The 23,950-nt window shown below is 40.3% G+C and overlaps 1 protein-coding gene and 1 non-coding gene across 2 annotated transcripts; both read left to right on the top strand.

The window, feature by feature from the left end:
- The first annotated feature begins 2,095 nt into the window (after window positions 1-2,095).
- On the top strand, window positions 2,096-23,519 carry ASPA (aspartoacylase). The gene is made up of 7 exons (XM_040243739.1): window positions 2,096-2,406; window positions 6,631-6,885; window positions 10,731-10,926; window positions 12,510-12,603; window positions 15,417-15,524; window positions 19,865-19,974; window positions 22,685-23,519. The coding sequence occupies exons 2-7, from the start codon at window positions 6,650-6,652 to the stop codon at window positions 22,880-22,882; spliced, it is 942 nt and encodes a 313-aa protein (XP_040099673.1). The 5' UTR covers window positions 2,096-2,406; window positions 6,631-6,649; the 3' UTR covers window positions 22,883-23,519.
- On the top strand, window positions 19,340-19,448 carry LOC120867512. The gene has a single exon (XR_005721933.1). It is a non-coding gene; the product is annotated as a U6 spliceosomal RNA (small nuclear RNA).
- Window positions 23,520-23,950: the final 431 nt, after the last annotated feature.

The raw sequence follows: 23,950 nt of genomic DNA, 5'->3' as shown, positions 1-23,950 counted from the left end.
TACAAGTAAGATCACTTCCGCTCCCAAGGACCACCCCATGAGACAAAAAGACATGAACACTACTGAGTAATAATGCAAATCATACTGGGGTAAACAGCATCAATTATCATTTTTAGAAATAAAACTTGGGAAACATGAGGTTAGGCACTGTCTCAGCTCTGTTTCCACAGCGTGGCCTTGAACCTGGATATAGCAAGCCCTTTAGAGAATATTTCTGACGCCATTCTAGGAAACAAAATAGAAGTTAAGCGACCTTTTCTTAGCCCAGAAATACCAACGCAACACACCTGAAACTAAAAGGGGACAGCAAGGGCTATTACGGTTTCTGAGACTTAGGCAAACAAGAGCACCACATCCTCCCGCAGACCACCGGCCCCGGGGGCAGAAGACCCTGAGGGATTCCCTACCCCAGCTTACAACAGGACCCTAATTATATTAAGGCAGGTGGTGACATAGACCGGCAGAAAGTTTGCTCAATGCGCAAACACACATGCACACACTCGCCCCAAACTCGCTGCCTCAGATCGAGGCCATCGGGCCTACTCAGGCGCCTCATGGAGAACAGAAAGCTCCAGTCAGGGCTCATGTTCTCTTCCAACAATCTCTCCTGACTCGGGAGGGGGGCAGTTTGGTCACTAGGGCTTTCTCTGCTTGGCCCTCCGGCCAACACGACGCGTAATTTTAACCTTCAGGTTCCTGGTCTCCGTCAACCGTCGCCCAGCCTCCAGTCAACCACCAGCCTCCTTTCCGCCTCCAAAAAGCCTCGGAAGTCGCTCTGTGCGCATGTGCACCTCGCCACGCCCCCTTCTGCGCAGGCGCAGAGGCTATCACCTGGGTGCGCGGTAACGTGGCGTCATCACGTTGGTGGACAAGGAGGGAAAAACACGAGCAAGGAAACATGAACGCGTCCCTCCTTGCGTTCTCACACTGTGGGGTACACGGCATAGGGAAGGCTCTGCCTCTTTAGATTTTCGCCCATAGAGGGACAAACAAGCCTTTTCTAGTTGCCTGTGGTGCTCAGCCAGTCTTCACCCCAGCTTTGTCTGGAAGTTGGGCCCAGGGCTGGTCGCCCAACCCCGTTCCCACACCCCGAGGTCATTTTTTAAGTTCTAGACATCAGTTTGTGAGATGCTGGTGGCTCCCTGGAGTGTGTCTAGAATAGAATAACTCAAGGGCCATAGACCTCAAAGCCAGGTCAGAGGGCTCTTGCTTGGTCTGGCAGAGTTTCAGAGTAAGGTCAAGCAGATGGGACACTGGAGTCGCCAGGAGGCTGTGAGAGCTGAGGCCTGGGTTTCAAGACAGCCCGGCTCAGGAAGGCAGGGCCAGTGGTGCACAAGCTTGGGAAGGGAAACAGCACATGCCTTAGAGATCCGGGACCGCAGAGAACAAAGGGAAGGTGCAGTGACCCAGGCTCTGGCCCTCAGCTATTGGACTGCCCCTCTCTGGTCCTTTTATCTGGGACAAGTTACCCCCTCTAAACCTACATTTCCTGCCTCAGTAAAATAGTAATAATAATACTTACTTAATTGCCCTGAAGATATTAAAAGAGAAAATAAATGAATAGTTCTGGCACACAGTAAATGATCAGTAAATGTTAGCCCTTTTTAATAACAGTGGCTGCCATTTATTGAGTACTTACTGGAGGCTAGGAATAATAATTCTACTTCTGTCTGGGTTCAAAGACCATGTTTTGCTGTTACCCTGTCTTCTGACCATTTGGAGACTAAGGGAGAAGAAGGGAAGCAGTGCAAAGGGGCCCAGAGATGAAGGGAAGGTTATTAGTAAAGTCCTAAGAGTATGAGTGAAAGTCGCTCAGTCGTGTCCGACTCTTTGAGACCCTCCGGACTGTATATACAGTCCATGGAATTCTCTAGGCCAGAATACTGGAGTGGGTAGCCGTTCCCTTCTCCAGGGGATCTTCCCAACCCAGGGATCGAAACAGGGTTTCCCACGTTGCAGGTGGATTCTTTACGAACTGAGCTATCAGGGAAGCCTTCCAGACTGAGTGACTTTCACTTCACAAGAGTATGAGACCATGAGATATATTAGTAGTTTCTTTGAAGATTAGGTCAAAGAGACTATTAGGAGATAGGATTAGAGGTAGATTGAGACCAGATGATAAATATTCAACCTTATTGTGAGATAGTGACAGCTAAAAAGAGTCTCAGTTTGTATACTATCAGTTCTCTGAATTTCTCGAAAAGAACTAGACTAATAAAAATTTGGAGTTTTTGTAGGGTTCAGATATTTAGAGTGCTTTGGGAAACAGGGAGTTAAAAATCTTTCGGAAGTTAACTTGGTATAAGAGTACGAAAAGCCTCTGTTGCTCTAGTTCTAAGGAAATGCTCTCCTTTTTTTTCTAATAAAGCTTTCCACAGAAGACAAACTCTGTACACAATAAACAAGGTAAGTATAGGACGGAATTACTACAATTCGTTAACTCTCAAAAAAAGTTATTCATTTTGACATGTAAAGGAAACTTTATGAATGTTAGATGTGCTTCAGAGTGCTGATCTGTTAAAATTCCATAAAACAAGCCTCAAAATGCAAGTCATTTGTGCCAGCTACAAGTACATAGCTGAAGCAGCATTTCCAGAGAGACTAGGGCAAAGGACAGAACTAACCAGAAATTGGCAGAAGAGAAACAAAACATAATCGAGTGTTAATAATTTACCATAGTTACTGCTCTTGAAACCAAAGTAACTAAATAATACAATCGTCATCTGTTTACATTTATGCTTGTTTTCTGCATCTCTGCACTGAAGTGTTCAGTGTACATGGATGTGGACAGAAAACCAAAAGCTACAGGGTTGTTTTTTTTTTCTGAAATTAGAACAGTAATTTCAATGTGTGCATTTTAATTTTATTGTTATGCTTTCTCTGTCTCTGCATTATAATCTCTTAAAGGAAGAAAACAGGTATTGGTTTATTAACTATTTTGAAGCGTTCACATTTTATATTTCCATCATGTGTTTTGTTTGTAAGCTTGTTTGTTTCCTGAGCACACTGTTGTGACTGTTTATGTGAATTTGGAAAGAGAAAAGTTAGAATTTTGGGGAAAGCCAAAAATAACAGGGAACACCCTATTGTTCTGTGAAAAATACTCGACTTGGATTCAGAAAACTTGGATCCCAGGCCTGGTTTTCTCCTAGAAACTCGGCAACTTAACCAAATTAGTCTTTTTTTCTCTTACCACTGCACTGGGGATGTCAATTGCTAACCCTTCCTATCACCTAAAGTGGATATGTGAATAAACTGAGAAAACAGATGGGAAAAAAACTTTTTAAATTAAACTACTCTGTAGTTGTGAGGAATCACTCTTGTTGTACTCCTTCTGAACGATCTCCCATTACTAGTACATAATGTTTTCAGTACTTGAACATATTTGACTTTTTGGGTGATTGAGCATGAAATCAAATTGGATATGGCTTAGACTCATTTCTCCAAAAGAATGTAATCATCTTAGTAAAGTATTCTGCATAGTTTCCCCTAATAAGACCCCTTCTTAAGTAACACATTCCAGTGGAGAGTCTCTGCTGCCAGTAAATTAGGCTGTGTCGGTATAAACTCATATAATCGGGTTAGAATATAGAGCATGTCTCAAGACATTTTCAGGCATTACAATGTCTTGAAAATTATTAATAGTTGTTCGTCTTTTAGTATTCAGGCAAAAAGTGAGGAATATCCCTAAGAAAGTTGACACTGAATTACTAATAACTTCATGAGAAAGAAATTAAAGCATGTTTCCAAAAAAAAGTCTTGTTTCAAAGTAACTTTTTAAGACCCAGTGATCTTTGATTTGGTTCTTGCGTCTCTCACAATGAGAAAGCTTTCTGAAAGAAAGGATTAAAAAAAAACCCAGTGTGATTATAATCTCCAAAAAATTACATGAGTTAGCTTAATAATATGGTAGTTCAGTTCAGTTCAGTTCAGTCGCTCAGTCGTGTCCGACTCTTTGCAACCCCATGAACCGCAGCACGCCAGGCCTCCCTGTCCATCACTAACTCCTAAAATCCACCCAAACCCATGTCCATCAAGTCAGTGATGCCATCCAACCATCTCATCCTCTGTCATCCCCTTCTCCTTCTGCCTTCAATCTTTCCCAGCATCAAGGTCTTTTCAAATGAGTCAGCTCTTCACATCAGATGGCCAAAGTATTGGAGTTTCAGCTTCAACATCAGCCCTACCAATGAATCTTTTTAGAATGGCCTGGTGGGATCTCTTTGCAATCCAAGGGACTCTCAAGAGTCTTCTCCAACACCACAGTTCAAAGGCATCAATTCTTTAGCACTCAGCTTTCTTTATAGTCCAACTCTTACATCCATACATGACCACTGGAAAAACCATAGCCTTGTCTAGACAGACCTTTGTTGACAAAGTGATGTCTCTGCTTTTAATATGCTGTCTAGGTTGGTCATAACTTTCCTTCTAAACAGTAAGTGTCTTTTTTTTTTTTTTTAACAGTAAGTGTCTTTTAATTTCATGACTGCAATCACCATCTGCAGTGATTTTGGAGTCTAGAAAAATAAAGTCTGACACTGTTTCCACTGTTTCCCCATCTATTTGCCATGAAGTGATGGGACTGGATGCCATGATCTTAGTTTTCTGAATGTTGAGCTTTAAGCCAACTTTTTCACTCTCCTCTTTCACTTTCATCAAGAAGCTCTTTAGTTCCTCTTCACTTTCTGCCATAAGGGTGGTGTCATCTGCATATCTGAGGCTATTGATATTTCTCCCGGCAATCTTGATTCCAGCTTGTGCTTTCTCCAGCCCAGCGTTTCTCATGATGTACTCTGCATATAAGTTAAAAAAGCAGGGTGACAATATACAGCCTTGATGTACTCCTTTTCCTATTTGGAACTAGTCTGCTGTTCCATGTCCAGTTCTAACTGTTGCTTCCTGACCTGCATACAGATTTCTCAAGAGGCAGATCAGGTGGTCTGGTATTCCCATCTCTTTCAGAATTTTCCACAGTTTATTGTGATCCACACAGTCAAAGGCTTTGGCACAGTCAATAAAATATGGTAGTAGGTCTAGTATTTTAATTCACTATTTAGAATTCTAGGTCCTTTATCACAAGAAGTCCACATAGATTGTACTGCACACTGTGTCTGGAGGTGCAGAGCTGGTGGTAACTTTGCCTAAATTATACGGTGGTAACGAGTTCCAGTCTGAGCTTAGGCTGACCGAGGCTTGCATCTGTCCGCTTACTCCAGTGTTGCCAGTGAGCACTTGCCATTGGGCACTGGATTGCACACTCCTCACTCCCTGTCATTATCACTCTTCCTACTTTTGTGGTGGCTTATTTGATGCCTTACTAGTTCTACACACTGATAGCTGATGTGTTGAAGCGCCTTAAATGTTGTAAAGGAAACCATGACCCTGCTCAGCTTGACCACCCAGCGGATGGGCCTGTGGCACCTGAGTGGGTTGGCCGTACTTTCCAAAGCACAGATGATGCCCCCAAAAATGAGGCAGGTGACATTTACAGTCATGGGTTCTGAAGAGGCTCACTTACTGAAAAGTCCTGAGGTTCTAAATCAAAGTGAGTATCTTTAATCAACATTCACAAACTATGTACTATGCTGGTTGGAGGCCAAAGGTCAGTTTTATAATACTGCACTGTAATTGGAGGGAGGGGAGCACCAGGCAGTCCATCCTGCTGTTGTAAGAAGACGTTCACATGCATAAAGTTCTTAGATTCACAAAGACAGGCTTTGGTACTACAACTGAAGAAACTGTGTACCCAAGCATCTTCACAGCTTCTACTGGACATATTTTCTTTTTAGGAATGAAGGAATATTCTCCCATTTTTGATCCATTCTTTTATGTCAGTTCTACAAAGTTGCATGTAACTTTATATTTTTAAAAGATTCTCAAGTATTTAATATTCTGCTAATTTGATTTTGAATTATAAATGTCAGTTCAATTGAGAGTTTTGTGTTTTACTATGTTAAAAAGGAAGAAGTATACATTTTTGAGGATTTTTTATGAATAAATTTAATGTACTGAAAATAAAGAAAAAGAAAGGATAGTGGTTCCAGAGGAGTTCTCTGAGGATCTGCCGTTGGCTGTTTATAGAGCTGAAATTCAGATGCCCTCAGAAGATAAATAGGGCCTGAACTCATTTCAGAGAAGAAATGGTTTTAAGCAGAAATATAAATATTGAATAATAAGATGCATACTATGGGCCAGTCTTTTATTTTATATTTTTGAGGATAAGAAAAGTGTAATCTATTTTTACTACCATGAATAATCGTGAAAACACTGTTAGAAAACATTCTGGCTAAAGAGAAAGCAGAAGTTTCACTTCAGTGTGAGATGCTAACTTATTATTGCATTTAGGTCTACCGACCATTTGAGGGAGGTAGAAGTTAAAGTAAACAGCTGCATCTCTGGTTGATCTCTGCATATTTTAACCCAAATATGGTAAAGGGCAGGGCCAAAGAAGGGAGTATCCCTATAATAAACAGAGCTCAGAACTTGTAACAGAAAATTAAAATATACTCCACTCAAGAGAAGTCTGTACTTTGCACTTAGGTTAAAGTCTCATTTAGATTTAAGTTTCTAAACTTTGCTTAAGAAATTAAGTTTTCTTTGATCTCCTCTCTTCTGAGTTGCCGAAATCAGATAAACCTACTTGACAAAAATGACTTCATGTCACATTGCTGAAGACCCTATAAAAAAGGTGGCTATCTTTGGAGGAACTCACGGGAATGAACTAACAGGAATATTTCTAGTTAAGCACTGGCTGGAGAACAGCACTGAAATTCAAAGAACAGGGCTGGAGGTAAAACCATTTATCACCAACCCAAGAGCGGTGAAGAAGTGCACCAGATATATTGACTGTGACCTGAATCGAGTTTTTGACCCTGAAAATCTTGGGTAAGACTATATTTTGTGTTGTATGTGTGCACATGCACACGTGTGTTTGTGTGTGTGTGTGTGTGTGTGTGAAAAGTAGTATGTATGAAAGCACATGTGTATACATATGATACTCATGTTCATAATAGAATGGCTATTGTGAATAAGATCACTTTCACTTTTAGTCATACTATGTGATGAATTAATTACCTAAACTGGACATTCATGTACTCTTTTATAAACTTTTTTAAACATCAGACACTTCTTAACTGATTTATTTTTTTAAATATATTCTATCTAGACTGGGACAACAAATAACAAAGGCTTTTATTTTTAAATCGTATCTTTAAAGAAACAGATTTCATAAATCTTTTGCATTAAATTAATATTTGACCGCTATGCTTAGGTACATATTTTTTAGCTTTCTAGGTGATTCACTACTATGTTTTTTGCAACTATATTTTGGTAGTGCATGAAGTTCTAGTTAAGAAAAGTGCAATGTTTCAGTTAATGTTTGTTTAATGAAAGAGTGAATAAATGACCATCATCAGAAAACATTAGACTGCTCTGTGATCTGAAGAGTACATGTACTACCTTCAGTAGTGGGTCCCTGAGACCTGAATTTTCTGAATTTAAATTATAGCTGATGATACATTACATATAGTCACAACCCTAATGCTCTATGTCCTTATTATTTTTGCCTTTGTTTACATCATTACTCCTGTAGATATTTAGGCCTCTAAGCTTTTTACCACTTCTTTCATTTACATAAAAATATTATTAAACACCTACTCTTCCTGGGGCACTGTGCCAGATACTGTGGGAATACAAAGTTATGTACAAAATGGTTTCTGCTCTCAATGAGCTAACAGATGACAAGCTAAGATATAAGTCATGCCCAGCAACAACTAATATAATGAGTTTTATATACTCATTTTCTACTAAATCCTCTTTTGAGTTTAAAGAGTTACTTTAATCTCATCACAGATCAAAAGATGGCTACTATATTTATACAAATTTGCCTCACTTTATGGAATACATTCTCTGGGGCAATTATACATTAGTCATAGCTTACATAGGAGAAGGCAGTGGCACCCCACTCCAGTACTCTTGCCTGGAAAATCCCATGGACAGAGGAGCCTGGTAGGCTGCAGTCCATGGGGTTGCTAAGAGTTGGACACAACTGAGCGACTTCACTTTGACTTTTCACTTTCATGCACTGGAGAAGGAAATGGCAACCCACTCCAGTATTCTTGCCTGGAGAATCCCGGGAACGGGGAGCCTGGTGGGCTGCTGTCTATGGGGTTGCACAGAGTCGGACATGACTGAAGTGACTTAGCAGCAGCAGCAGCATAGCTTACATATCGAACCATATTTTTGCCAACATAAATTTTAAATTCAACCATGCTTTATATTCATGACTGAGGTTATGTCAACACGATTAAGGTTTATCTATTCACCTAAAATATGTATTAACTAAGTCTTACATTACCACTAAGGATTTGTTGAAAAATAACTTTAGTTGGCATGTTCATTTGCCACATAACTCTGAAATGAACTAGATTGAGTTTTCTTATTATGACCACTCAGTGGCTTGCATTTCAATGAGAGTAGTCTTTTAAATTAAACTCACTTTCTACTTCTTATATCTAACATTTATCAGAGGCTGGACAGTGCTTTTTCAGGGTGTTTATGGAAACTTATGAGATAGATTAGTCAATTACCTTCTCCCATCCTCCTTCTCCTAAACTTTGCTGCTTTCCCTGTATTCCTCACCTCAGTGATGTCACCATTACCCACTAATCACGTGTGGAAATCATCTTAGAACCTTCCACGTTCTTTATTCCCTACATCTAGTGGGTTACTAACTCCTTCAATTATTCAAATACTGAATAGATGTTTATTATCTTTCAGGACATCATTTCTTGACTCTGAGCACCTGAGTAGCTGGTGGTGTCATTTACCTACATGGGGGAGAAGGAGAAGCAAGTCAGCTGCGGCAAGGAGGGAGGAACTTAAGGAGTTGTGGCATTAATTAACTTTTAAAGTACATTTGTAGCCTTTGGGCTTCCCAGGTGGCACTAATGGTAAACAAAGTGTTAGTCACTCAGTCGTGTCCGACTCTTTGTGACCCCATGGACTGCAGCCCACCAGGCTCCTCTGTCCATGGAATTCTCCAGGCAAGAATACTGGAGAGGGTAGCCATTTCCTCCTCCAGGGGATCTTGCCGATCCAGGGATTGAACCCAGGTCTCCTGCATTGCAGGCAGACTCTTCTGACTGAACCACCAGGGGATCAGTGGTAAAGAACTCACCTACAAATATAGGAGACATAAGGGATGCAGGTTTGATCCCTGGGTCGGAAAGATCCCCTGGAGGAGGGCATGGCAACCCACTCCAGTATTCTTGCTTGAAGAATCCTATGGACAGAGGAGCCTGGAGGGCTACAGTCCGTAGGGTCACAAAGAACATGTCTGAAGTGACTTAGCCTGCACACACATACGCATGTAGCCTTTAGGAACTATCTGGTTGCTTATAATAGAAATCTGAAAACAATGACTTAAATAAGGGTTTCTTTCCACAAATAACAAGTCCAGAGGTAGGCAGTCCAGGCAGGTACAGTGGCTCAGTGATATCATAAAGGCCACAGACTTCTGTCTTCCCATTGTGCTGTGCTTAGTCGCTTAGCGTCTGACTCTTTACGATCCCACAGACCATAGCCCGCCAGGCTCCTCTTTCCGTGTGGCTTCTCCAGGCAAGAATACTGGAGTGGGTTGCCATGCCCTCCTCCAGAGAATCTTCCCAATCCAGAGATCAAACCCAGGTCTCCCACATTGCAGGGAGATTCTTTACCATCTGAGCTATCAGGGAAGCCTGAGAATACTGGAGTGGGTAGCCTATCCTTTCTCCAGGGGACCCGACCTAGGAGTCAAACCGGGGTCTCCTTCATTGCAGGTGGATTCTTTACCAGCTGAGCTACCAGGGAAGCCCCAGTCTTCCCACTGCACTAGCCTTAGGATGCAGCTTTTCTTCATAGTTGAAAAACTGCTGCTCCAATTTCTTGATTGCTCCAGGCAAGAATTACTCAGGTGCAAACTGTAGGTCTTTTGAAGATGCTAACAAAAATAGAGAATAGCAATAAATGGAATTATAGGGAAATGTTGAATGCTTTCATGAGAAAAATAAATTTAAATTATCATGTACATTAAGAAAAAAATGTATCCTAACCGTTGAGGTTGGAAGTGGGGGGCAACAGGTAGAGACTCATTTGAGAATTCAATTTAAAAGATATCAACCCTCATCCTAGAAAAATGCATATATGCATATACCTGCAATGTTTTGCATTTTCACAGGGTACCCAGACTCTTCTCTGTAAACCTTGACCCTGGACCACTAGTGGGTCCTAGAATCACTTAAGAATCCCTAATGAGATGATGTGAGCTCCTAAGTTTGACTATTCTTGTGCACTAGAAATAGCTAGAGTGTAAAAAATAATAGGTGCATTTGATGCTCTAGCTTCATTATAGCCCAGTGCACTTAACTACTAAGGGACTCTCGATTAAATTAATGGATGAATTTCATTCAGAGTTGAAGTCAAATGATAAATTGTTTGAAGTGTCCTTCCTGTGACTAGCCACATAAATGAACTATTATCTGCAAGCATGTCAATGCAACATGACTTGGAATCAAACAGAGGGGAAAATGTAATTTTTCATTTATAAAATTTTCAAATAAAGTTCCCCTTCCCTCTGAGGTTTTTCATATTAAAGGTTTGGTGCCAGGTTTCTAATATACTGTGTTCTCATTGTATATTTATGTTATCTTAGCTACAGCTATTGTTAATCTTTTTCTTTCTGCTAATAACAGCAAAAAAAAGTCAGAGGATTTGCCATATGAAGTGAGAAAGGCTCAAGAAATCAATCATTTATTTGGTCCAAAAGACAGTGAAGATTCCTATGACATTATTTTTGACCTTCACAACACTACTTCTAACATGGGGTGCACTCTTATTCTTGAAGATTCCAAGAATGACTTTTTAATTCAGATGTTTCATTATATTAAGGTAATGTCAATGTTATTGATTTACAAGTTAGCCTAGGACCTGTAATTTTAAGTTGATTATAGATGTTGAAACAACCAGAAAAGGGTGAGGAGGGAGGGTCCAAGAGAAATGAGGGGCTGAGGGGAGCACCAGAATAGAAGTAGCAGTGACAGGCAGAAGAAAAGGAGAAGAAATGAGCAAAATAATAAATATAATGAAAAAATAATAGAACATATGAATCATTGTGTCTATAAAATTTTAGATCTTTTATTATGACTATGACAGTAATCATGGGTTTCTCAGTAAAATTAATACCAAAATTTTGAAGTGGTTGAAGTGGCTCAATTACAGTTTTAAGAAGCTTAAAAGATAGTCATTTAATGTTGACTAAAGACCAATGATAAAAAGATTGACTGTCTTTAGCCCTGTCTTTGTCTCCATTTGATTCATATACCCCAGTATACATCTGATCTTTCGGTACTTCATATAGCTAATCATCTTAAGGCTCAGAAATCTACAAGATGAAAAAATCAGCAGTCCAGTGCCTATAACAAGAAAAACTGCTAGAAAATAACTGTCAAGCAAAACACAAATAATAAACTGTATGATTATTTCTATGTAATGGATAGCCTTCCTTCCAGAGCGCTAGTGTGAGCTAGTATGATTTAATGAAAAATATGTGACCCATATAGCCAGTACCTGGGTTCAAATCCTGATTTTCTCACTTGCTAACCTTGAACAAGATAATCAACTTCCTTGCTTTCCTTGTATTATAAAGTTGGCATAACAATAACAGCTACCCCAAGTGAAAGTGAAGTCAGTCATGTCCAACTCTTTGTGACCCCATGGACCGTAGCCTATCAGGCTCCTCCGTCCATAGGATTTTCCAGGCAAGAGTGCTGGAGTGGATTGCCATTTCCTTCTGCAGGGGATCTTCCGGACCCAGGAATCCAGCATTGCAGGCAGACACTTTACTGTCTGAGCCACCAGGGAAGCCCATAATAAGCCTTACATAAGAAAAAAACTTCTTAATGCATTTAGCTGAGTGCTTGTAGCAGATAGTAAGGATTAACTATCATTTTTGTTTCCTTGAATTAGTGACATTGACTAGATAGTAGTTCTGGTAAGAGAGCATCATGCAGTCTCTTTGTTGCTCATTGAAGGGAGAGCTGAATACTTTCTATGCTGCCATTGTCATCAAAACCAAGAGGCCTGTCTTGAATTATTCAGATAAGTGGGGGAGTTACTTGCCATCTCTAGAGATCTGGCCCACAAGGGTAGAAACAGAATTCTTTAAGAGACCCATAGTAAGCTAAATACTCAGTGTAACAAGTGATGAAAACAAAAATAACGAAAGCCATTCAGAAGAATTTATTTATATACTTTGTACGTGGTTCTGGAGAATTGTTTAAAATACATTTTATCCAGAAAGTTACATATAATCTAATTTTATATGTAGTTGGAGTTTAGAATGTGTTTCAAAAAGTTGTCTTACTAATTTTAGTTGATGAAGTTAAGCATACTGAAGGCATTATTGACTGACAGCAAAGAGAACAAGGCATAAGGCATTTACATAATAAGAACATGTTTTAAATTCATTTCAGACGTCTTTGGCTCCATTACCCTGCTATGTTTACCTTATTGAGCATCCTTCTCTCAAATATGCAACCACTCGTTCTATAGCCAAGTATCCTGTTGGTAAGTCACATTTCCCACTGTTACAGCTAAACAAAATATGTCTGAGACGAAACTCTGAGAAAACTAATTTAAAGACTATTGGCAGCTACTTTGCTTATCATTATGGCTTATAATTGTCAAGTAATAAGCAAACTATCCCCAGGCTGTCTCTAACTATATCACATTTCCTCACTTTCATTGACCAACTTTCTACATGCCAAAAAGAGGCACTGAGCTAAAGGAATTTGAGTCTTTCATAATGAGTAGTAAGCAACCTGCTTTTTGCTCAAGCAAGACACCAGCCCTATCTCCCAAGGGTATCCGCTGTACAAAATTCTTAAAACAATAAACTAGAGCCAAGGCAGTCAGTATCTTGCTGGCAAGACATGCAGAAATACAGAAGACCCGTGCAAAATTCTCTCCCAGCATCCCTCTCAGCATCTGCTTTGCAGTAGTGTTTCTGACAACCTGTGTTTATCATCCATTCAATTGTTTTCCCTGTCAGTTACTGAGCTGTAAATTTGTCTTTACCTTCTCGTAACTCCCAGCACACAGGCTTGCACTCTCATACACCCTCTCCGACAGTCTCTGTTTTCTACATTCCATTCTCATTCTTGAGTGACGTACTAGCATCATTGTTTGAAGACCACACTGTAATCCTTAAAATTGCTATTGTCTTGCAGTCCATGGGGGTCACAAAGAGTTGGACACGACTTAGCGACTGAACAACAGCAATACATCTTAGAAGTAGATTTAAAGTTATCTTGGTTATTTGGTTTTTGATAATTTTGGTGCATAATCAAAGGATCAGTTGAGGCAAGCTAAATGACCAAGTCTAGGTAATTATTTCAAACAAACCAAGTGCTTAAAAATAAAGGATAAAGATATATGACACCAAATAAAGCATAAGATTTCCAGGCTTTGGTTTATTACATTTATGGGCGATGCTGCTCTTAGCTAGAACGAATATCTATTGATATATTTGGCTCTTAAAAATGGATCCAGGGACTTCCCTGGTGGTTGAGACTCTGCCCCTCTACTGCAGGGTGCCTGGGTTTGATACCTGGCTGGGGAATTAAGATCCTTCATGTAGTGTGGCAAAAAAAAAATCCCATTCCTCTGAAAATAGAGCCAAATCTTTCAAATGCTTCAGTGTGGGGGAATATTAAGATCATTATAAATAATTAGAAATATTATCCCTACTTTACTATATTATTTGGAATATTTTTATATCATCCAGTCATGGGCAGAGGGGACACTTAAGATCAGAGAGACACTCTCTCCAGCTCAGTATTTTGTAATACTTCTATGACTTTAGATGGGCATCCCTGGTGGCTCAGCGGTAAAGAATCCACCTGCCAATGTAGGAGTCACGAGTTCAATCCCTGGATGAGGAAGATCCTCTGGAGAAGGAAATATCAGTCCACTCCAGTATTCTTGCCTGAGAAATCCCCTGGTAGGCCATAGTTTTCTGGGGTCTCAAAAGAGTTGGACATGACTTAGCGACTAAACAACAACAACATGACTTTAGGTGGCACAAAATGTGCACTGTAATTTCTAGCATCGTGTGCAACATGGCAGTATCTGGTGGAAGAAAGGAGACTCCCAGGAACTCCCCTGTGGACCTTCGGTTGTGGCCAGTTGTTCAGAACCAAGTCATAGATGCACTCTTCAATTAATTACTAGGGCTGATGGAGCACTGTGACTAAGCAAAACTGTTCTGTGTTTACCCCTAAGTTGGAAACCCAGCCAAAATCAGGACTCTGTCAGCAAGGAGTAGATGGAATGAATTTTGGGTAGGGAAGCAATAATACCTTGCACAGAACGCAGACAGACATATCCACAAACACATTTTCACATATTTACAAATCATTTATGCATCAGTGCATACCTTAGCCACACTTATACCATATTCTTAAATATATGCCCAAATATATATCCAGAAAAGCTAAACACAAAAGTGAAAAATGAAGATAAAAGGGAATACAGTAAGATTTTGTGAATGGGGAAATAACAGAAGTGGGTGAAAACAGGATAGGTGGAAAAGAATGTATATGAATTGATGGAAAGGATTGGATGATGTTGTCTTGGTAAATAGTTTTATAAATGAATAAGGTGATGATTGTAATGATAACAGTGTGGGAGACTTGGACAGGAGGGAAAGGACTAGATAAGTGGTTTAGAGAAAAATATTTTGTAGGTTTACGGAAGAATGCTTGACAGCCACAGGAAGTAGACCTGATGGTATGGGAATTAATTTTACTGTGATGAGAAGAAATGAAAACAGGTTTTTTCCACAGAAAACTAAAACCATTGACTATCATGGCAGGTTGGGTTGTTATGTTAAAGGCAAGAATATGGCTTCAGGGTCACATAGATTGTTGTTTGACTTAAATCCATGGCTTGTTTAGTTTAGCTTTCTATTACTAAATAGATGTGTTTTTCTCCTACAAGCTGTGTCTATGACAGTGTCTCTTTGTGGTCACTTACTATTTTGTCAATATAAAGTTGTCTGCTCCTTTTACTGTATTATGATTTTTAAATATTTTAACAACATTGAAGGAAATTTAGAGAAAAAAGACCCACGAGACCTTACTACTATAACACAACTCTTTTTTCTTATGTTCTCTCCAGTCTTTATTTACTATGCATGTAACTTGTAAATGTTCTGCTTTATTTATTGCCCAATATTATGTCTCACATATTTTCCATTATGCTACATGGTCTGCCTTTTTAATCATTTTTAATGATGCGATTCTAGATCTTGATGTTTGAAAATGCTCAATCTTATATTCTAACACATGAAATGTGACTATCTCCCCTTCTGTACCTAGGTATAGAAGTTGGTCCCCAGCCTCAGGGGGTTCTGAGAGCTGATATTCTAGATCAAATGAGAAAAATGATTAAACATGCTCTTGATTTTATATACAATTTCAATGAAGGTAAGTAGTAGGTAGGCAGAAATTGTTTCTTTCATTGTTAGCTTGTATGTGTGCAAATAAATCAGGAAAGGAAGATGAGATGGAGTACGCATAATGACTTAAACCACTAAACAATGAAATAACAATGGGCCCTAGGTCAAATTTCCCACATTTGTGATATTAGTTGTTTTTTAAAAAAAATTTAATCATTTCAGCCATTCTTCAATGACCAGTGTAGACACATTTAAGAAAAACAGCTACCAAATAAAGTCTCACAAATGAAATCCTAATTTTCCTATTAATGTCCATTTTAAAAAGCAAAGAAATAACAAGAAATACAGATGTCCAATAAAGATGAAAAGATGTCCAATATTACTAGTAGTCAGAAATGCAAATTAAAATACAAAACCATTTTATCCCATTAGATTGGGGAAATAATCTCTTTTCTGCCTTGGATACACACTTGGGGAGACCTGTGAATAAATTCTGAATACATACTTCAGGAGAAATATCTTATAGTAGAGGTTAGCTAAGGAGATGATTGAGAATGTTGAAGAGTTTGAAAACCACCATAATAAAACTAATCCCAAGGATGCACATAGAAGTTCAGTTTACAGAATACCTTCACATGTATCCTCGTGTATGTGACAATATTTGAGTGCTGGTTGATAAAATTAAAGGCACTTAGACTGGCAAAAAGAGTCTTAAAGCCAATTTTATTTTAGAGTTTCAGAAGTGTTATATTGGAAAGGAATTAGGCAAGTTTTCTGTGACTTGGAGGGCAGAATAGAGTCTGTGGGATAATGTTATCTAAGGACAGAAATTTCTGATTAACAAAGCTGACCAACAGTGGAACAGACCACACTTTGTGAGGCTGTTCAAGCAGGGCTAAGATGACCACTTAGCCAGAAAGATACAGAGAATATTCAAGCATCAATGGAAGTTAAGCGTTTGAGAGTCATTCCAGCTCTGAGATGCTAAGTAGCAAAAACATGCTCCTTTGTGTTCTACCACTTTCTTCTTTCCTCCCAGTGGACCTTCTGGTTTAAAGAAATGACTGACATCTGATGTTTCCGTCTTCATCTTGAAAGATTTGGTAAATTATAAAAATGGCCACAAATTCTTCCCTTCCCTCCTTCCATGTCCTAGCTAGAGATAGAGTCTGTTTTCCTACCACCTGGATCTGGCTTGGCCATGTGACATGTTTTATACCACAGAAGAGATTTGAAAAGAACTTGCGTGTCGGGGCTTGCTGTCTCGCTGCTCTTAGGAACCTGCACTGTCATCTTGTGAATCAGCTCACCTAGCCTGCTGGACTATACAAGCCCGTGAGGCTGAAGACTGAGGCCTCCCAGCCAATAGTTCTGCAGCTCCAGCTGCTGCTGCTGCTAAGTCGCTTCAGTCATGTCCGACTCTGTGTGACCCCGTAGACGGCAGCCCACCAGGCTCCCCCGTCCCTGGGATTCTCCAGGCGAGAACACTGGAGTGGGTTGCCATTTCCTTCTCCAGTGCATGAAAGTGAAAAGTGAAAGTGAAGTCACTGAGTCGTGACTTCAGTCCAACTCTCAGCGACCCCATGGACTGCAGCCTACCAGGCTCCTTGCCCATGGGATTTTCCAGGCAAGAGTACTGGAGTGGGGTGCCATTGCCTTCTCCACAGCTCCAGCTGAGGGCCCATCAAGTGCCCAGATATGACAGCTAAGTCATCTTAGACCATCCACCTCCTGCTGATCTGCCAGCTCACTGCAAATACATGAGCAAGCCAGTTAGAAATCAGCCGGTCCAGCCTCGACCAGAGGGACTGCCCAACCAAGCCACAGACTCATGAGCTAAACTAGAGGGTTGTTTTATGCCACAAAGTTCTGGCATAACATATTATGCAGTGGAAGCAAACTGGTACAGAAGTGATGGCAGGATATCTGAATTCCACCCTGGCTGCACTTTCTGCACTAAGGGGAAAGGAAGATTTTCCTTTGGACTGCAACCATAGCACACTGTGGGCTCTGTGCTGGATGAAAGTTCATCCTGTTTATTCAGAGGTAGCCTGGTATAAACGTAAACTACCCCTTTTCCAAGTTTCTGGGCACTGGGTTGTTTAATGTCGCTGCAGCACTGTAAGTTTCACTCCACTATGGGCAGACTGGCTATATCCCAATATCTCACTGTTCAAGAGCTGCCCAGATGTTTAACACACTTAGTTAAGAGGAGGAGCACAATGGCAAAGTCATCTAACTTGCTGAACGTCCTCCTGAAGTTACACAATCACAGGATGTCAGAGCTGGAAGGGGCCCTCCAAGATGAACTGATGTGAAACCTTCTTCTGACAGGTAAAGAAAGTGAGCATCGGGAAGTTAAGCACGTTGCTCAAGTTGACACAGCTGGGAGATTAGAGCACAGGTGTCCTGACTCTCATTCCAAGCCTCTCTCTCCCCTGCCCTGACTTTTAAGTTCTGCTTTCCACCTCTGTCCAACCGCTGTGTACTTGTGGACCCAGTGCTGGTAGGAATCATTTGAGAACATCCTTTGGTTTAGTGTTGTTGTGAACATCCTTAACTAAAATTTTATGGAGCATATAAGACCCCGAATAGCCAAAGCAATCTTGAGAAAGAGGAGCAAAGCTGGAGGCATCACACTTCCTGACTTCAAAGTGAAAGTGAAAGTCACTCAGTCATGTCTGTCTCTTTGTGACCCCCTTGAACTATATAATCCATGGAATTATCTAGGCCAGAATACTGAAGTGGGTAACTGTTCCCTTCTCCAGTGGATCTTCCCAACCCAGGGATTGAACCCAGGTCTCCCACATTGCAGGTGGATTCTTTACCAGCTGAGCCACCAGGGAAGCCCCCAACTTCATATTACAAAGCTGTTGTAATTAAGCCATATAGTGTTGACATGAAAACACACACAGATCAATGGAATGGAGTGGAGAGCCCAGAAATAAACCCATGTATATATGGTCAATTAATATACAACAAAGGAGCAAAGAATCTATGGTGGAGAAGGGGCAGTCTCTTCGATAAGGGGTATTGGGGAAATTGGACAACTAGGTACAAAAGAATGAAATGACCACTATTTTAAAGACCATACGCAAAAATTAACTCAAAATGGATTAAAGACTTGAACATAAGAGCTGAAACTATAAAATGTATAGAAGAAAACATAGGCCGTGAGCTTCCTGAAATAGGTATAGGTCTTGGCAATTTTTTGAATCTGACACCAAAATTAGAAGCAACAAAGGCAAAAATAAATGAGACTACGTTAGACTAACAGCTTCTGCACAGCAAAGAAACCATCAACAGAGTGAAAATGCAATCTACTGAACAGGAGAAAATATTTGCAAATTATATATCTGATAAGGCACTAATATTCAAAATATATAAAGAACTCATACAACTCAATAGTAAAAAAAAAAAATACTGATTTAAAAATGAGCAGAAGATCTAATAGACATTTTTCCAGAGAAGACATACAGATGGCCAACAGACATGAAAAAATGTTCTACATCATTAGTCACCAGGGAAATTAAAATCAAAACCGTAATGAGAGAGGAAGAGGGTAGGATGGAGTGGGAGATCAGGATTGATGTGTGCACACTACCATGTGTAAAACAGATAGATAGTAGGAACGTATGGTATAGCTCAGGGAGCTCAGCTCAGTGCTCCCTGGTGACCTAGGTGGGCGAGATGGGGCAGTGGGGTGGGGGAGAGAGCTAGGAGACCAGGGCTACTTGTATATGTATAGCTGATTCACTTCATTGTGCAGCAGAAACACAACATAGAAAAGCAACTATACCCCAATAAAAAATAAAATAAATTATTTTAAAAAACCCATAATAAGTGCTTGCTTCAGCAGCACATATACTAAAAAATTGGAACGATACAGAGAAGATTAGCATGGCCACTGCGCAAGGATGACACACAAATTCGTGAAGCGTTCCATATTTTTTAGACCCCAAAAAAAAAACCATAATAAGATATCAGCTCACTCCTTTTAGAATGGCTATTATCAAAAAACAAGAAATAAGTTATATTGAAGATATGGAGAAAAGGGAACCCTTATGCACTACTGGTGGGAATCTAAGTCGGTGCAGCTGCTATGGAAAACAGCATAGAGGTTCCTCAAAAAATTAAAAATAGGATTACCATATGATGCCAGCAATCCTACTTCTGGGTGAAATTGTGTTTTATGTACTTTCACAATAAAATGGTTTAAAAGCAAAAAAGATACTGTGTTCTCCCTATAGCTGTCTGTTTTCAGTTTTTGGTTGTTCTTCCTTTTTTGAAGTATAAACTTCCCTTTTATCAGGAGTGTTTTTTTTTTTTTTAGTTGCTATTTATATTTATTTATTTATTTTGTCACAGGAAAAGAATTTCCTCCCTGTGCTATTGAAGTCTATAAAATAATGGAGAAAGTTGATTATCCCAGGAATGAAAGTGGAGAAATTGCTGCTATTATCCACCCTAAACTTCAGGTAATGGTTACTATTTCTTTTAAATATTCAAAATAATGATGCCCTACCTTTGAGTGGAGGGATTCCCAGGTGGCTCAGTGGCAGAGAACCCACCTGCCAATGCAGGACACAGAGGAGACGTGAGTTCAATCTCTGGGTTGGGAAGATCCCCTGGAAGAGGAAATGGCAACCCACTCTAGTATTCTTGCCATGGAAATCTCATGGACAGAGAAGCCTGGCAGGCTACAGTCCATGGGTTTGCAAAGAGTCGGACACAACTGAGCATGCTCGCAGTTTTGAGTAGAACTTTACAGTCCGTGGTGACTCAGATGGTAAAGAATCTGCTTGCAACGCAGGAGACCCTGGTTCAGTACCTGGGTCGGGAAGATGCCCTGGAGAAGGATATGGCTACCACCTCCAGTATTCTTGCCTGTAGAATCCCATGGACAGCAGAGAGTCGGACATGACTGAGCGACTAACACTTAACAGTCCATTTAGCATTTTACATATGTGAGTTTCCTCAATAGATGTTCTCAAAAACACTTTAGTCTAGATAAGGTATTCAGATCATCGCTGAGTGAATATTTTTGGAGTAAATCCTGTGCTGGCTCTGGAGGTAAATCAGTGAATATGGTTTATATTCATGTGGAACTTATAGTCTAGATATACTAAAGTCTAAACTGTGGTCTTGAAATGAAGATAACCAGATGCTATAACAGAATAATGAGATGTGGATGGGGGTCAGAGAACATGAAATTCCTGCTTTAAGTGCAATGGGTAAGAATTAGTATATCTATTTTAATGTAAGAAAATGGAGGCTCAGAAATTAGATGTTCCCACAGTCCTGTAGTTACTGATGGCAGATCCAGAACGAAGGTTCTTTGCAGTTGAGCTACCACCTCCCTGTCATCACTACTGTAAAAGTTAGAGCAAACCAATCAGAACCTCCTCCTTTGGAATGTTTTCTGCCTTTTTTCCCTGACCCCTCAAGACCCCAGTATCTATCTGCTCTTTGTCTGGTCTGATCAATAATGGTGTAATGAAGGGGAAGAAGAGGCTCGTAGGAAAGAATAGGAAGTTTAAATCTGGAAGAGGCAGAGGTAAAAGCAGAGAGGAGCCAAGATTCTAAAAAGCTAACACATCCATCTCTCCACACACTAGCAGACCTCAGAAATGGAAGAGAACCAATGGATTGTCTAGCCTGGTGCAGTCAACCCTGGGGGCACATTGCCTACAGAGCCTTTGAGAAAATAGCAACGCCGGGTCCCCACTCTGGGATAATCTGATCTTGTTGGCCTGTGTAATTAGAGTGGGAAACCACTGATCCAGTTCAGACTGCTATTTAATCACCCTAATGATAGTCATTCAGACTTACAACTTAATAAAGCTGCTGCTGCTGCTGCTAAGTCACTTCAGTCATATCCGACTCTGTGCGACCCCATAGACGGCAGCCCACCAGGCTCCCTGTCCCTGGGATTCTCCAGGCAAGAACACTGGAGTGGGTTGCCATTTCCTTCTCCAATGTGTGAAAGTGAAGTCACTCAGTCATCTGACTCTTAGCAACCCCATGGACTGCAGCCCACCAGGCTCCTCCGTCCATGGGATTTTCCAGGCAAGAGTATTAGAGTGGGGTGCCATTGCCTTCTCTAACTTAATAAAGCAGCCTGCCCCAAATACAGACTAGTGGAGCAGATCCAGCTTTGTGCCTTAGTGGGATCCAGGTGGAAACTTGAAGGAGCCTGAAGGCCGTGTTTTAAAGGACAGAAAGATAAAGATTGTGAACCTCTTCAATGATTCAGTTGTTATCATAATGTGGGAACACGTATAGGAAATATTCACCTATCTGGTGCTTTTCCCAGACTTTTCCCAGCCCATCCCCACCTTCTCCCACCAATCCCCACCAGAATAGAGCCATCTAGCAATGCAGGCACAAGGTCACTCATTTTTTATTCCTAACAGTAGAATGTCTTATATACAGAAGACTCTTAATGAATATTTCCTAAATTTTGCTGAGCGGAATTTAACTTCAGCTAGCAAGAGATAAAATTTGCACTTGAGAACATGTGCATGTAGTTTTGGTTTTTGATATTATGAACCTCTTCAGCAACATTCAAGGTGAACTTGATACCAAAGCAGACTCTGATCATGTGGTAGTTATAAAAATAAAAAGGGGAACTCTTAAAACTGCTGCCAAAACAAACTGCTCGTTCTCAGTTTAGTCACATACCTCTAACTTGTCTCTTTTAAAAGAAGATAATGCTGTCATTTTGGTTGTCTAGAGCCTGACATAAGAATTTTTTAATTTATTTTTTTATTGAAGTGTAGTTGATTTTTTTACAGGACTTCCCTGTAGCTCATACTGTAAAGAATCTGCCTGTAATACAGGAGACCTGGTTTGATCCCTGGGTCGGGAAGACCCTCTGGAGAAGGGGATGGCAACCCACTCCAGTATTCTTGCCTGGAAAATCCCATGGACAGAGGAGCCTGGTGGGCTACAGTCCCTGGGCTCGTAAAGAGTCAGACACGACTAAGCAACTAACACTACTACTACGTATAGTTGATTTACAATGTTGTGTTAGTTTCTGGTGTACAGCAAAGTGATTCAGTTACATATATGAGTATACAGAGATAGATATATATATATACGTCCTTTCTCATATTCTTTTCCATTATACAATTTGTAAAGTAGGAGAAAAACCAAATGTAATTTATGTATGTTGTTTCCTGAAAGGATCAAGATTGGAAACCCTTGCACCCTGAGGATCCTGTATTTTTAACTCTTGATGGAAAGACTATTTCATTGGGTGGAGACCAAACTGTGTACCCAGTGTTTGTAAATGAGGCCGCATATTATGAGAAGAAAGAAGCTTTTGCAAAGACGACTAAACTAACACTCAATGCAAAAAGTATTCGCTCCTCTCTACATTAGAAATCACTTGTAGCTCACTTGTTAGAGAGTACCTTGAAAAATTCTACTAGTTTATAAAGTCCTGAAGGGCAGGATTGTGCCTTACTCATCATCATTTCCACAGCTCCTAGCCTGGTGCCTTTCACACAGTGGACATTCAGGTAAATTTCTTGAATTAATGAATGTATTAATGAATGTCTTTCAAAGAGATCATACTTTATATATGTAGCCTATTCAAAGAAGTGCATTTCTTATCTATAGCGTTGTATACCTTATCCTTTGATAGTTTAACGTTCTTAGTAAACAGCCTTAGAATTCAAATTTTAACATTGAAACAGTCCATGGGATTGCAGGGCTGGACACAACTGAGCGACTCAGTACAGCGCAGCACAGATACTATATAAAAAAACTATTAACTTGAGCATAGAGTTAAATGTTGTATGCTTTTAAGTAATATGGAAATACTACTAGAAACTAATAGCACAGGCTCACTATTTTAAATTTGTTCACATTTGAATTAATGCTAAAAGTATTAAAGTCAATCAGCAACAGTTGTGATATCTATAGATTTTAAAATGCTCTTCTGACGATGAAATGTGAATGAGAAATGAGGGCTGATTGTAAAGGCGACATTATGAATAAATCAAGACACTCTGAATGGTCCTTTGTCCACCGAGAGTCACCCACACAAAGCATCACAAAGCTTCATGCTCGGGTATGCCCACTTGTTCTGCGCTGACCCCAGGAAGCCAGGAGCCTCCTCCAGACCACTCACCCGCCTCCCCCCAACCCCAGAAGCTCATGTTCTTTCCCATCTTGGAAAGCATGTCCTTCCCGGCCATCCATTTTTACCTTGAAAGAACTCATTTGTCCTTCTTCCTAACCAATGTATAACAAAGTCTCTGGGCTCCAGCGGTGTAGGTGGTAAAGACAGCTGAGGGCAGTGGATGCTAGTAGAAATGTGACCCAAACCTGTCTCTAGCTCACAAATGCATTCTTTTAAGACATTCCCTCCTGTCCTAAATGCCCAAATCCCCCACTCTCAAGATCCTTCTCAAAGGTCCTTGGTCTAATTTTCCACTTCCCTCC

Source organism: Oryx dammah, unplaced genomic scaffold (genome assembly GCF_014754425.2).
Source record: "Oryx dammah isolate SB20612 unplaced genomic scaffold, SCBI_Odam_1.1 HiC_scaffold_8, whole genome shotgun sequence".
NCBI lineage: Eukaryota > Metazoa > Chordata > Mammalia > Artiodactyla > Bovidae > Oryx > Oryx dammah.
Note: the sequence above shows the minus strand (reverse complement) of the source record. Positions and strands in the feature narration are given on the sequence as shown.